General features: G+C 46.0%; 1 protein-coding gene across 1 annotated transcript in view; it reads right to left on the reverse strand.

The window, feature by feature from the left end:
- The window catches only part of DHX8 (DEAH-box helicase 8), a 276,052-nt gene that overhangs the window by 187,451 nt on the left and 75,390 nt on the right, over positions 1-13,211 (reverse strand). Inside the window, exon 7 of the mRNA XM_078645297.1 lies at positions 12,821-12,965. Within this exon, the coding sequence (XP_078501423.1) occupies positions 12,821-12,965 (145 nt within the window). The remainder of the gene's footprint in view (positions 1-12,820; positions 12,966-13,211) is intronic.

A 13,211-nucleotide genomic window follows, 5' to 3' on the forward strand; every position in this document is an offset into this window, starting at 1 on the left:
CAGAGTGTGAACCCGTGATTCGAGTAGGCACCGAAGCGAGAATTATCGAGTCCGTGGGCATTTGGGCTCAAGACCCTGCCGCGTCGGGAACTGAACCCTGGTCCCGGGTCTGACCTCTGCTTAAGGGTCTGCCTCCTTTAACCAGTGAGCCACACTTCATTAGTGGCCCAGCTGTCTTGATTTTGACCTTGCCGGCTGTTTGACTCGAACCGCAAGGAGCATCTCTGCGCACCAACCCAGCCGCCCTAGCCACTCTGCACCCGAGCTTCCTGGCCCGGTTAACGAAGAACCAGCTGTGCCCCCTTACTTCAAGACCCGTTGTGACCTAAACCCCAATGGGGATCTCTCAGACTTGCCCCCAAGACCCCCTGTGCAGCCTATTTCCAGGTGCCCCCTTCACAGTAACGTGCCCAGCTACAACCTCAAGAGTACCCTGCTTCCTGTAAAAACCAGAACATTCCTGAAAAATTGCTGGCAGTACTTTAGCCCTTGGCCCACTCCAACTCTGAAGGTGAACCCCCTAAAACCGACTGTACCTATCTTTATTCATCTCTGGCTTTTCCTTCCAAAGGATTGTATTGTGCATAAAAGCACACAGGTTGGAACGTTGTACTTACCTGTTAAAATTTCTAACAAAAACAATACTTGGTTTTAGAAAATATGTAAAAGGTGGTTTTTCTCAATTTTGGTCTCTGATTTATTATTCTTTATTCTGCGAGTGTGTCTCTCATTTATTGCCGCAGGGAGTACAAAAAATGCTTAGTACTACCCTCTGATAAGTCTAACTGCTGGCCCACACAACCGCAAAAGAGAGAGTTAGTATCATCATTTTCATTTGAAATGTATTTGATTTTATGTAAAATCACAGCACATAAAACATGACTTACAGCATAAAGTAGTAGCATTTAATCACGAAGTATATACATATATATATATAAAGATAGATAGATAGATAGATAGATAGATAGATAGATAGATAGATAGATAGATAGATAGATAGATAGATACAACAATTTACAGAAAACACTCCCACAAGGAAATGGGATACAATTGAAACACATTCTGGATGTCACAAACAGCTAAAAATAGAGAAATGCAGGTCTAATCTGTTTACAAAATCCTAATACATTTATGCTGGCACAGGCAAATTTGACAGTTTAAACCATACGCCTTTCGAAAATAACAGTTGATGTAATGTGTCCAATCTAAAAAGTATCAAAACAAGCATTTGCAATGCAATAGGTCTCGCATTAGGAAATTTTGAGCTGTTGGTATTGTAAATGACAATTTTTTTTCTCTGTTGGTTTTGAAAATAGCTAAATTAATAGCTTTGTTATTTACAATGCAAATAGTTATAACTTTCGCAAATGTGACACTTATAGCATTTGTAATGTAATATGTGTTGTATTTACGTGACTTAATGTATTGCTATTACAAATAACAATGGCTTTTAATTTTTTAAAATAATTAATACTTAAATAAAAGTATTGTAATTTATAATAGCAATAGCTTAAACTTTTGTAAATAACTTTTGTGAAGATTGTGTTAAGTGAATTTTATTGTGACGAAAATCCAAGAACAGAAGTGAAATAATAACATCTTTTTGTGACATTTGTAATAAAGTTTGAGACATTGAGAGAACATATTTGAACCAGTTGTTGAATGGTTGCACAGATTGATGCTGTGGTGCCCCTGAGTGGTGGTGCTGAGTGAGGGCGATAGATAGATAGAGTGAGGGCGATAGATAGATAGAGTGAGGGCGATAGATAAATAGAGTGAGGGCGATAGATAAATAGAGTGAGGGAGATAGATAAATAGAGTGAGGGCGATAGATAAATAGAGTGAGGGCGATAGATAAATAGAGTGAGGGCGATAGATAGATAGAGTGAGGGCGATAGATAGATAGAGTGAGGGCGATAGATAAATAGAGTGAGGGCGATAGATAAATAGAGTGAGGGAGATAGATAAATAGAGTGAGGGCGATAGATAAATAGAGTGAGGGCGATAGATAAATAGAGTGAGGGCGATAGATAGATAGAGTGAGGGCGATAGATAGATAGAGTGAGGGCGATAGATAGAGTGAGGGCGATAGATAGATAGAGTGAGGGCGATAGATAGAAAGAGTGAGGGCGATAGATAGATAGAGTGAGGGCGATAGATAGATAGAGTGAGGGCGATAGATAGAAAGAGTGAGGGCGATAGATAGATAGATTGAAAGATAGACCTAATAAACAAAAATGCCTGATTATTGAAAAGGAATAGACCAAGATATTATATTTGTGCAAATACAATAAACAGAAGAAAGACAGTGAAGGGGCAGGAGAGAGTGAGACGGAAATAGAGGAAGAGTGGCGAGGCCAAGATAGAGAAGGGGCAGGAGAGAGCGAGACAGAAATAGAGGAAGAGTGGAGAGGCCAAGACAGTGAAGGGGCAGGAGAGAGTGAGACGGAAAAAGAGGAAGAGTGGAGAGGCCAAGACAGTGAAGGGGCAGGAGAGAGTGAGACGGAAAAAGAGTAAGAGTGGAGAGGCCAAGACAGTGAAGGGGCAGGAGAGAGTGAGACGGAAACTGAGGAAGAGTGGAGAGGCCAAGACAGTGAAGGGGCAGGAGAGAGCGAGACAGAAATAGAGGAAGAGTGGAGAGGCCAAGACAGTGAAGGGGCAGGAGAGAGTGAGACGGAAACAAAGAAAGAATGGAGAGGCCAAAACAGTGAAGGGGCAGGAGAGAGTGAGCAAAGAGGGCTGTAGAAGAAGAAATCGCCCTCGTAGAATGAGCACGGACTCTATCTTCTAGGGGCTTGCCCCCCTGCTCTGTGACAATACTGGATAGCGCTGGTAATCCAACAAGCGATCCCTTGCTTGGAAAGGGGAAAACCCTTACGAGGGTCACCAAAAGACAAAAACATTTGAGAAGACTTTCTGAAGTCTTTAGTTAGTTCAAAATAGAATTATAAGCACCTCTGAATGTCCAGAGAGTGAAGTGCTTTCTCTGGCGGAGTAGCCGGTTGAGGGGAAGAAAGTCTTTAGGTATGAATTTTGGGTTAGTATTAGAATCACCATTCCTTTTTTGAACTGGAGAAAGAGTTCCTGAAGGGTGAGAGCCTACAATTCCCCCACCCGCCTAGCTGAAGTCAAAGCTAGAAGAAGCGCTACCTGCCAGGAGAGGAATTTCAACTCGGCCTTGTGAATAGGTTTGAAAGGAGGCTTCATAAGCTGGGAGAGAACCAAGTTCAGATGCCAAGGAGGAGGAGGCTTGACTGGAGGGAAAACTCTGAAAAGTCCCTTGAGAAACTGTTTAATGATTCTTGCCAACCAAAGGGAAGGGCCTGAAGACGTGCATCTGAAGCGAGAGATTGCCGCCAGATACACCTTGATAGAAGGAGCCAGCCCCGCTTTCGCGAATGATAGAATATATGGAAGAACTTCATGCGGCTCAGACTTAAAAGGATGGAAGCCGTTCTGCTGGCACCAAATACAGAAACGTTTCCACTTCAACCTGTAAGTTTTGTTTGTACTTGGGGCTCTTGCCTGAGTGAGCACCCTTTTACATTCTGCTGAGAGATTCAGATCAAGAAATTCTCGCTTCTCAGGAGCCATGCCGAGAGCTGTAGAGACTGAGGATCCAGATGCCAGACTTGGTCCTGGGACATTGTCAGCAGCAAAGGAATCGGCTGCAAAGGAAGTTGAAGGTCCAGGGAGAGAAGGTGTACTTCTGTGAACCAAAACTGTCTGGGCCATGCTGGAGCTATCAGAATCATCATGCACGGTTCTGCTTTGAGCTTCCTGAGAAGCCAGGGGATCAGCGGAATGGGGGGAAAAACGTTAATAATAATAATAATAAAACCATTTCTAAAGCGCCTGGTTACACTCAGCACAGTGTGTCCCCGCGCTTAATTGCTGTCATCCCCCTAAGTAGCTGTTAACACAAAGCTAAGAGACATGACAAATTCAAGCTGAAGATTAAGTATGTGGAAAAAGGTAGGTTTTAAGTTTAAGGCGAAATCTTACTTCTGATGGTTCCATACGGAGTTCAATGGGAAGCTCGTTCCAGTATTTACCCGCTAAGTACCTGAATGAGCGGCCTCCCATTCTAGCCTTATGAATGCGGGGTACCCTGAACAGCATAGTTCCCAGTGATCCTAAATTACGTCTGGGACAATGAATGGTTAGAAGCTTTTGCAAATACGCTGGGCCTTTCCCTTGGGCAATGCGATGCGTGATGCACAACACTTTAAACCTAATGCATTCCTTGATGGGGAGCCAGTGAAGTGTTGACAGGGCCTGTTTCCCTGAAGCTATACGAGGCAGGTTCAACACTAGGCGTGCAGCAGCATTTTGAACACACTGCAGCTGATAAAGCCCTTTCTTACTTAGGCCTATGAGCAGGGAATTGCCATAGTCAAGATGGGGCGTGACTAAAGCATGAATTAGAGTTTTCCTGGCACTGATAGGCAGAAGATCTAACACTTTGCGTAGTGTTTTAAGGATACCAAAGCATCTTCCTATCACTTTACCAACATGTTGTTTAAAGGATAAACTAGAGTCCAATAGGACACCTAAGTTCTTGACAGTCTCCGAAGGAGAAGGTGTCGGACCTACTTCAGACGGCCACCACGCAGGCGACCAAATGGATGGAGTTTTTCCGATTACCAACAGCTCAGTCTTGACACCATTTAGACGCAGACAGTTCTCATTCATCCAGCTTGCTACTGCCGTGAGGCAGGTGGAAAAATTGATTGCAGCTTCATTCTGTCCCTGGGTAAGTGTGATCATTAATTGAGTATCATCGGCATATGTGACGATGTCTACTCCAAATGATTCCACAATATGAGCTAGGGGTTCCATATAAAGATTAAATAATGTCGGGCTCAGACTGGAGCCCTGTGGGACCCCATGCCTCAACCCCGGGGGGAGGATGTAAATGGGGGACAATGCACTTGAAAACTTCTATTCTCGAGAAAAGATCTTATCCATTCGAGGGCTGATCCTTCCACTCCCATTTCTGAGAGGCGAGACAGCAGCATGGTGTGCGATACGGTGTCAAATGCCGCACTTAGATCTAATAATACCAATGCTGCTGTCTGCCCCTCATCCACTATCCGTCTCAAAAGTTCCGTGGAGAAAAGGACAGCTGATTCAGTGGAATGGCTAGCTCTAAACCCCGACTGAGTGGGGTGTAAGAGGTGCCCCTCTTCAAGATATTCCATAAGCTGCACATTAATTATTTTCTCCACCACTTTCATACAAAATGGGAGAAGAGAAAGGGGACGCAGGTTCTATAACTGGGAGATGTGCAAGTTGGACTTCTTTTTCAAAGGAATTACCTGAGCCCTTTTCCATACATCTATTTAACAACAAGGGGTGGTGATGGACAGAGTTTCTGAATTAAGCAGAATACTCTCACCCAGTCAAGAGATCAGGGCTAGATCCAACACCGTTTTTTAGCTCACTGCACCATCCCAGTTCAGAACCTGGCTATATGCAAATTAGTCTGTTCCTGTCCCAGTGCATGGTGGGAACAGGGCAAACCAAACTACCATGCCAATTCTTACACTGGGAAGGAAACAAGCTTCCGGGGACCGGTTTCTGGCATTTCAGCCGTCGTCGGCCCGGCTTGCTTGAATCCTGATGGTGCAATGAGCAAGGGACTCACATCTGAGTATACCCTTCCACGCTTAGGGTGGACAAAATATTTAACAACAAGGGGTGGTGATGGACAGAGTTTCTGAATTAAGCAGAATACTCTCACCCAGTCAAGAAATCAGGGCTAGATCCAACACCGTTTTTTAGCTCACTGCACCATCCCAGTTCAGAACCTGGCTATATGCAAATTAGTCTGTTCCTGTCCCAGTGCATGGTGGGAACAGGGCAAACCAAACTACCAAGCCAATTCTTACACTGGGAAGGAAACAAGATTCCGGGGACCGGTTTCTGGCATTTCAGCCGTCGTCGGCCCGGCTTGCTTGAATCCTGATGGTGCAATGAGCAAGGGACTCACATCTGAGTATACCCTTCCACGCTTAGGGTGGACAAAATATTTAACAACAAGGGGTAGTTTGGTCTGCCCTGTTCCCATGATGCACTGGGCCAGGGACAGACTAATTTGCATATAGCCACGCTGAACTGGGATGGGGCAGTGAGCTAAATAACGGTGATGGATCAAGCCCTGATCTTTGGACTGGGTAAGAGTGGTCTGCTTAATTCAGACACTCTGTTCATCACCACCCCCTTTTCTGAATCCTTTTCTATACATCTGGCACATGGCACTCCTGAAAGGATAGGGTTGCCATGTGACTGATGTGATCTATTATGTCCTCGAGGACACCCTTAAAACGATTGGGCGGGGCTGCATCACTAGGGGATCCTGACTGAATACTGTTAGCTATGCTCAACATAGCCTGCCTATCCGGTACTTTAAAACACTTCAACAAATTTAACAAATGCATCTGACCAGGCCATCGAAAGCGCATTCCCCAACGATCCCGGATCGTAAAGCCTGCTTGCATAGAACTGGCATTTCTTCTTCTCCAGAGTGACAAAGATCTATGGAAAGTGTGCCCCATCTGTGAAAAACCTTCTGTAGAGTGGAGTTGTCCAGTTCCCACTCGAGGCTGACCGACTTCAGTCTGCTGAGTGTGTCCGCTGCTTTGTTGAGGACACCTGGAAGATGTTCCGCTTGGAGTGATATCTCCTGCTGAATTGCCCACTCTCAGATTGCTTGGGCTTCTTGTGACAACAGTCGAGATCTCGTGCCTCCTTTGTTTATTTAATGCATGGCTGTCGTGTTGTCTGTACATAGAAGGACGGCCGACTGTTGTATTCGAGGAAGAAAGGCCTGCAAAGCTAGGTGCATCGCTATGAGTTCCAGCAGATTGATATGCAACAGACGATGCTGGGGCTGGGGCCGCCCCCGGCTGCTTACATGAAGGTCTTGTAACATTGCTCCCCAGCCTTCGAGAGAGGCTTCTGTAGTGATTATGTGTGGAGCAGGGGCGAGCCTGAAAGAAAGGCCTCGAGAAATGTTCCCTTTGGTCATCCACCATGATGCGGCGTCTCTCATAGCCTTGGTAACTGAGATCTTGTCGTCCAAGGATCCGTCGGCTTGGCACCACTGCAAGTCTAACTCTTCCCGGAATGGACGCATCCGTAACCTGCAGTGAGGAATCAGGGGTATGCAGGAGGAAATGGACCCCAGCAGGGACTTGTAGAGGTAAACTGAAAGTGACTGTCTTTTTAATCATCAGGAGGCCATGGACATCAGCTTCTCTTGCCTCTCCAAGGTCGGGAAAGCTTTGTTTATGGACGTGTGCAGAATGGCTCCCAGAAATCTGGCTGTTCTTGATGAATGGAGAGAAGACTTCAGTTCGTTGAACGGTAGCCCGAGATTGGCAAATAGGCGTGTACATGCTATGACTGTTTCTTGTGCTGCCTGCCTGGTAGGAGCTTTCAGTAACCAGTCGTCCAGGTAAGGGAAGACCTGAAGCTTTTGTTTTAGAAGAAAGGCTGCTACCGGAGCGAATATCTTTGTGAAGATCCGTGGAGCAGATCTAAGTCCAAAGGGAAGAACCCTGAACTGAAAATGGCTCTTGGCTACTGTGAAGCGAAGAAACCTCCTGTGAGCTGGGTGTATGGGTACATGAAAATAAGCATCCTCTAGATCCAGAGTGGCCATGAAATCACCTGAGTTAAGAAGTCGAAGGATGTCTTGTAGAGAAACCATCCGAAAGGATTGTTTGATGAGATAGGTGTTAAGCTCCCTCAGATCTAGGATAGGGCGCCAATTTTCTAACGACTTCCGGATCAGGAAGAACTGTGAGTAAAACTCCTTTCCCCTTTGAGAGATAGGGACCGGTTCTATAGCTCCTTTGAGGAGCATTTGATGGACCTCCGACCGTAGAAGACGGAGATGTATTCATACATTGGCGCGAGGGGGCTTGGATGGTGGTGGTTGGACAAACTCCAGATTATGGCTGTAATGAATGATGTTCAATACCCAACGGTCCGATGTTATCTGCTGCCAATTGCGTAGGAAATATAAAATTCTGTCTCCCACTAATGTCACAGTCGGAGAAGGGGAAGTAGTCAGAGCCAGCAAGCCGCTATTGGCGCTTAAGAGTTATCTCTGCCCTGACGTCCTTGTCTTCCTCTGTTGTTCGAGCGTGAGAAAGAAGAAGACTGATTCTGCCGCTGATTGTTGTTCGGCTTGTAGGATTGTGACTAGGAACTGTACGAGAAGTAACGCAGCTGTTGATAACCTCCCCTGTGTGTAGAGTTACTTCTTTTCGTCGCTATTCGGAATGGGAAATTGCTGTACTGCAGAGCCTCTAAGGATTTTGTGGTTTCCATATCCTTAATATCCTGAAGCACATCATCTATATGCTTTCCAAAAAGCGCCTCCCCATTAAAAAGGCAGATCCAAGATTTTATTTTGGACTTCCGAGCAGAACCAAGTAGCCCGCAACCAGCCCGGTCAACGAAGGACAAATGCGCCAGCCAGCGAGCGGAAAGCAGTCGTTGCAATATCCATTGCACAATCAATGATTTCTGCTGATGTTATTTGGCCCTCCTGGAGAATCCTTTTAGCTTCTTTCTTTCCTTCTTCCAGCAACTGATCAAGATAGGGGGGAGAGGCCGCACTGCATTTGACGATCGTATCGTCCAAGTATAGCCAAAGAATTGGCTGCTCTCACTAGCATGCTGGACATAGACGAAAACTGTTTGCCTACAGTATCAAGACGCATGCCCTCTTTATCTGGAGGAGTAGTAAGGGGAGCTGAAGGATTTCTAGATTTCCTCTGGTAGGCTTGCGATATGACTGAGTCCGGTTTAGGCTGGCTGATCAAACAGTCTGGCCTATCCTCAGGAGCCTTATATTTTTTTCTCCATGCGAGGTAGAACTGGAATGACCGTGGCTGGATTTTGCATTACCTTTAAGCCTTCATCCCAGACATGGCCCACAATTGGAATTGAACGGACTGATCTCTTATAAGGTTCATTAAAGTCTTAAAAGAAGCACTCAGATTCCACCTTGGTCATGGGCAGGTCAAACCGTTTGGCGGCTCTCTTCATTAAGTTATAGAAACCCCCTATATCTACAGGGGGTAATTAACAGGTGCCGGAGGAGGAGAAGCTGGATCTGGAATGACATAGTCATCCCACTCCACGTCTGGATCTGGAATTGTGACGTTGCCTTGGTCGTCATCAGAGGTATCGACCTGGAAGGGGGGGCGCAACAGAACATCCTGCGCTTCCAGTATTGGCTAAGGCTGTGGTAATTGCGGGGCAACAGGACGAGCAAGAGGAACAGTAATAACAGGCACCCCAACTGGAACCGGAGGCTGTGTTGCGAACCTTTTTCTGTAATCCAACAGCATAGCTTGCAAGTCTGTCAGTAAGGAGGAGGCCATTTGGACCATCTCCTGTTTGTAGTCTTGTTGATATTGTGAGGGAGAACCATACCGCTCAAAATCCTCATATTCCACTTCAGAATCTGTGTCCTGGCATTGAACATGTAGCTGAAACCGGCTATCAGCATACCCAAAAGGTCCATCCTCCTCTTCTTCGAGGAGGAGTGCAAGAGGTAAAGGAGTCACCGTCCTGTGGGAAGTCATCTCCTGTGAAATTTGCTTTTTCTGAGCAAAATAGAAATTTTTTCCACCGTCGAAGTCGTCAACGAGTCGACGAAGAAATAGACGTCGTCAACGCAGCCGTTGTCGACGCAGTAGTTGATATCCCACCATCGTCGACGTAGTATGCGTCGTCACACTCGTCGTCGACAACCCAGTCGAAGTCATCAATACCATCGTCGACGATACAAATACCACTGGTGTCAAACTCGTCAACACAGAGCCCTGTGCCAGTGACGAGGAAACCACCGTCAACTGGGTCATCGATGAAGAAGACTGTACCTTAGGTACTTTTGTCAACAGAGTCGATGACAGTGTCATCGACGAGTGAGGTTTTTTGATGATTTTACCTCAGAAGTCAACAATGATGGCTTTTTGAAGGTCTTTGGAGCCGCAGGAGGAGAAGTTGGTGGAACAGAGCTGGATTTCCTATCAAGACTTACTCCTTTCGACAGTCCATCCCTCTCCTTTACATCTTGGTGAGGAGATTCGACAGGACTAAGCCATTTAGACCTATCAGAGGTCTTTTTCAAGGCCTTACCACAGCGTTTCTCAGAAAGTGAAGGAGAAACTCTACCCCTTTTTACAGACCTTCTGGAAGAAGTCGCAGATGATGCTTCGTCGCGGTCACTGGACTCCTTTCATGATTTTAGCTTCTGGAGCCAGGTCAAAAGACGCCCTTTCCGGTCTCGCAGAGTCTTGGTAGAGAAGAGAAGGTGCGGCATATCTTACAGTCTGCAGCCTTATGATCTGGGTACAGAGAGTAAATACAATCTTTGAGCTTTTCCTCAATATATAAACTCTTCTTATCACAAGTAGCACAGGCTTTAAAGAGAGCCTTCTTCTCCTTATCCGACATCCTGAAGAAGCTGTTGAAGAAAAAACTGGTGAAAAGGTTGTAGAATTAAAGTTGTAGGAAAAAACTGAGCAGAGCTCAGTGGAGACTCCCTTGAACAACGGCGGTAGAAAATCTAAGGCTTCTCTCAGGGTGGTTCTAAGGGGTGAGGCTAATCTGAGTGGTTGTTCAATTTTTTGGTCTCTTTTACAAAAAGAGGTGGATAGGTTGCAAAACAAGAATGGGCTCAGGCCTAGGTTCTGTTTTAGTAATGGTTTCTATTGCTATTTTATGTATACCGGCGACTACCATTCCGACAACGGGGAATGGCGGTGCTGCGGTTGCAGGGGTGTCTTTTAGGCGTTAGGTTTCTCTCACCAGTTCCAGTTGCGTTTGAAGGGACCATTCAGGTTGAGGCTTCAGGCATTGTGGGGAAGTTCAGGAGAGGTCATCCAACACTGCATCCCAGGTCAGGATCGCCGGGGAGATGTCACTCGGTTGGTGGTCCACCAGGACTCGGGCTGTGGGTGACGGGTGCAGAGTGGTGCAGGGTTCGCAGATCCGGAGTCCTCGGATTAAGTTCATGGTGGACAAATCCGGTGTTCACGGGAAAACGTCTTTGTTGAAGACAGCACAGGACCCTGGATTTCTTGGAGGTTGCTGGCTGCGGGCCACGCCGGTTTCTTGGAGCAGGGTGCTGGAAGAGGAGACAGTCTGGTAGGGCTGGGGCCAAGTCAGTTGTCGTCATCTTCTCCACTGCTGCATGGCTCTTCAGTCCTTCTTCGTCAGTTGTCCAATCTGAGGAACAAGGTTCAGGGGAGCCCTTAAATACTAGATTCAATGGTGTTACTGAGGTTGGAGGGCAGTAGTCAATGGCTACTGTCCCTTAGGGTGATACGCCCTTCAGGTAGGAGCCTCCTCCTACATCCCTGTTCCTATTGGGCCTAATTCTCTAATTCAAGACGGAGAATTTCCAAGAGAGGGATTCACCTCAGCTCCTGGCTACCCTAGGGTTGTGCTAAGCCAAGGGGGACACTCCTACTCAGCTTACTAATTTTCCCACATAACACAAGGTGAAAGCCTTTGAGGCTCACCACCAAGTGTTGCTGTTCCTGCTAAGGGGAAGTGAGAAGCACCTCCACCCAGAGCAGGCTTTGTTTCTGACCTCCGAGAGCAAAGGCTCTCACCTCATAAGGTCAGAAACCTGTCTGGCAGCAGCTGGCTGACCGGGTCCAGTCAGCCAACACACTAGAAGTCGGTGTTTTTTCAGGGTGCACCTCTCAGATGCCCTCTGAGTGCATTTTATAATAAATCCAACACTGGCATCATTGTGGGTTTATTAGCCGGAGAAACCAAACTTCTTTAGTAAAAACATCATGGAGCTGTGGAGTTCGTAATGACGAACTACAAGCCCTTGTACTTAAAACGGCTTCACTGCACTTACAGTGTTCAACAATGGACACTGTAAGGGCACACTGCGGATGAAGCTATGCCCTCGGCTGTGGTATAGTGACCCTGCCATAGGGGTGACTTACCTATGCCATAGGAGAGGTGTGGCGCCGCGGCCAGGGCGACTGACGCTGGAATCTGGGAATCAGGGTTCGATCCCCGGCTCTGGCGGCAGGTTAGCCCAGCACCATGTGACTCTGGGCAATAGCTCGCTTAATCTTCCCGACGGCCCCCAGCGCCTAGAGACCCTTACGGGTGATTGTGCGCTTTACAAATGTGGGTTATTATCATAGGCAGTGGTGTGTAGGCATGGAACTCAGGTTGGTGTGCAATGGCGACTCTTTTGGTTTGGTACCATCACAATACATAGCCTGCAATGGCAGGGTGCATGTGTTTGGGTTTGGAGACCCTTAGTGTGGCACAACACATGCTACAGCCATAAGAGAACCTCTCCGGTCCCAGCGCACTTGGTACTGAGTGAAGAAACCTCCTTCCCCAACCCCACTGATCACATATGCATAAATTAATAGATCACCACTAGTAAACGTACGTAGATTGTCCATGCTGATTAAAGTTTAAATTGTTGATTGAGACCCTGATGAACCTCACTTCTTATAAGATTATACATATCGGTTGTGAATGAATTATATTCAGTCACCCAGTTATAAGGTTAAAAATAATGTAGGGAATAATACAACCCACAGCTGATTCCCTACATGATTTTTAACCCCATAGCTGAGGGATGAAGCAAGCCATTGTCTAGGTGGGTGAGAGCATTGTTCCTAAAAGAGGTTATTTTGTTTTGCTTTTAAAGTCTACATGGGTGGTAACAAAACAACGGTTTTAAAAGAAGAACTATGGCACTTGCTGATTAATGAATACACTTAGGAATCGTTTTCCAAGGAATTCTTACCTTCATGCTCAAGCTGGTTTTAGAGCCAGTGAAGGACAACACTTTAACTTTCACTCTTTGCCCTTTACTCACAACATCAGCAACATTAGCTACACGGCCTTCCCTTCTGAGCTCAGAGATATGCACCAAACCTTCCCAACGCTTTCTGAAGAGGAGAAAATTAAAAACTGAGCACATGAAAGCACATTGAAGTACTACTCTTTTTTACACTGAAAACACAATTGATCATTTTAATGTTAAGAATTTAGGGCCACACTGTTTAAGTTTTGATCTCGTCATTGCCGAGGGCTAGTACACATAAAACACAATATAGTAATGACTATGCCCTTGTAAGTTGTCATACACTTTAAAAAGTAAGGACTAGCCATTAAAAAATATTTTTTACCATACG

The sequence above is a fragment of the Lissotriton helveticus genome, chromosome 5_1 (genome assembly GCF_964261635.1).
Source record: "Lissotriton helveticus chromosome 5_1, aLisHel1.1, whole genome shotgun sequence".
Lineage (NCBI taxonomy): Eukaryota > Metazoa > Chordata > Amphibia > Caudata > Salamandridae > Lissotriton > Lissotriton helveticus.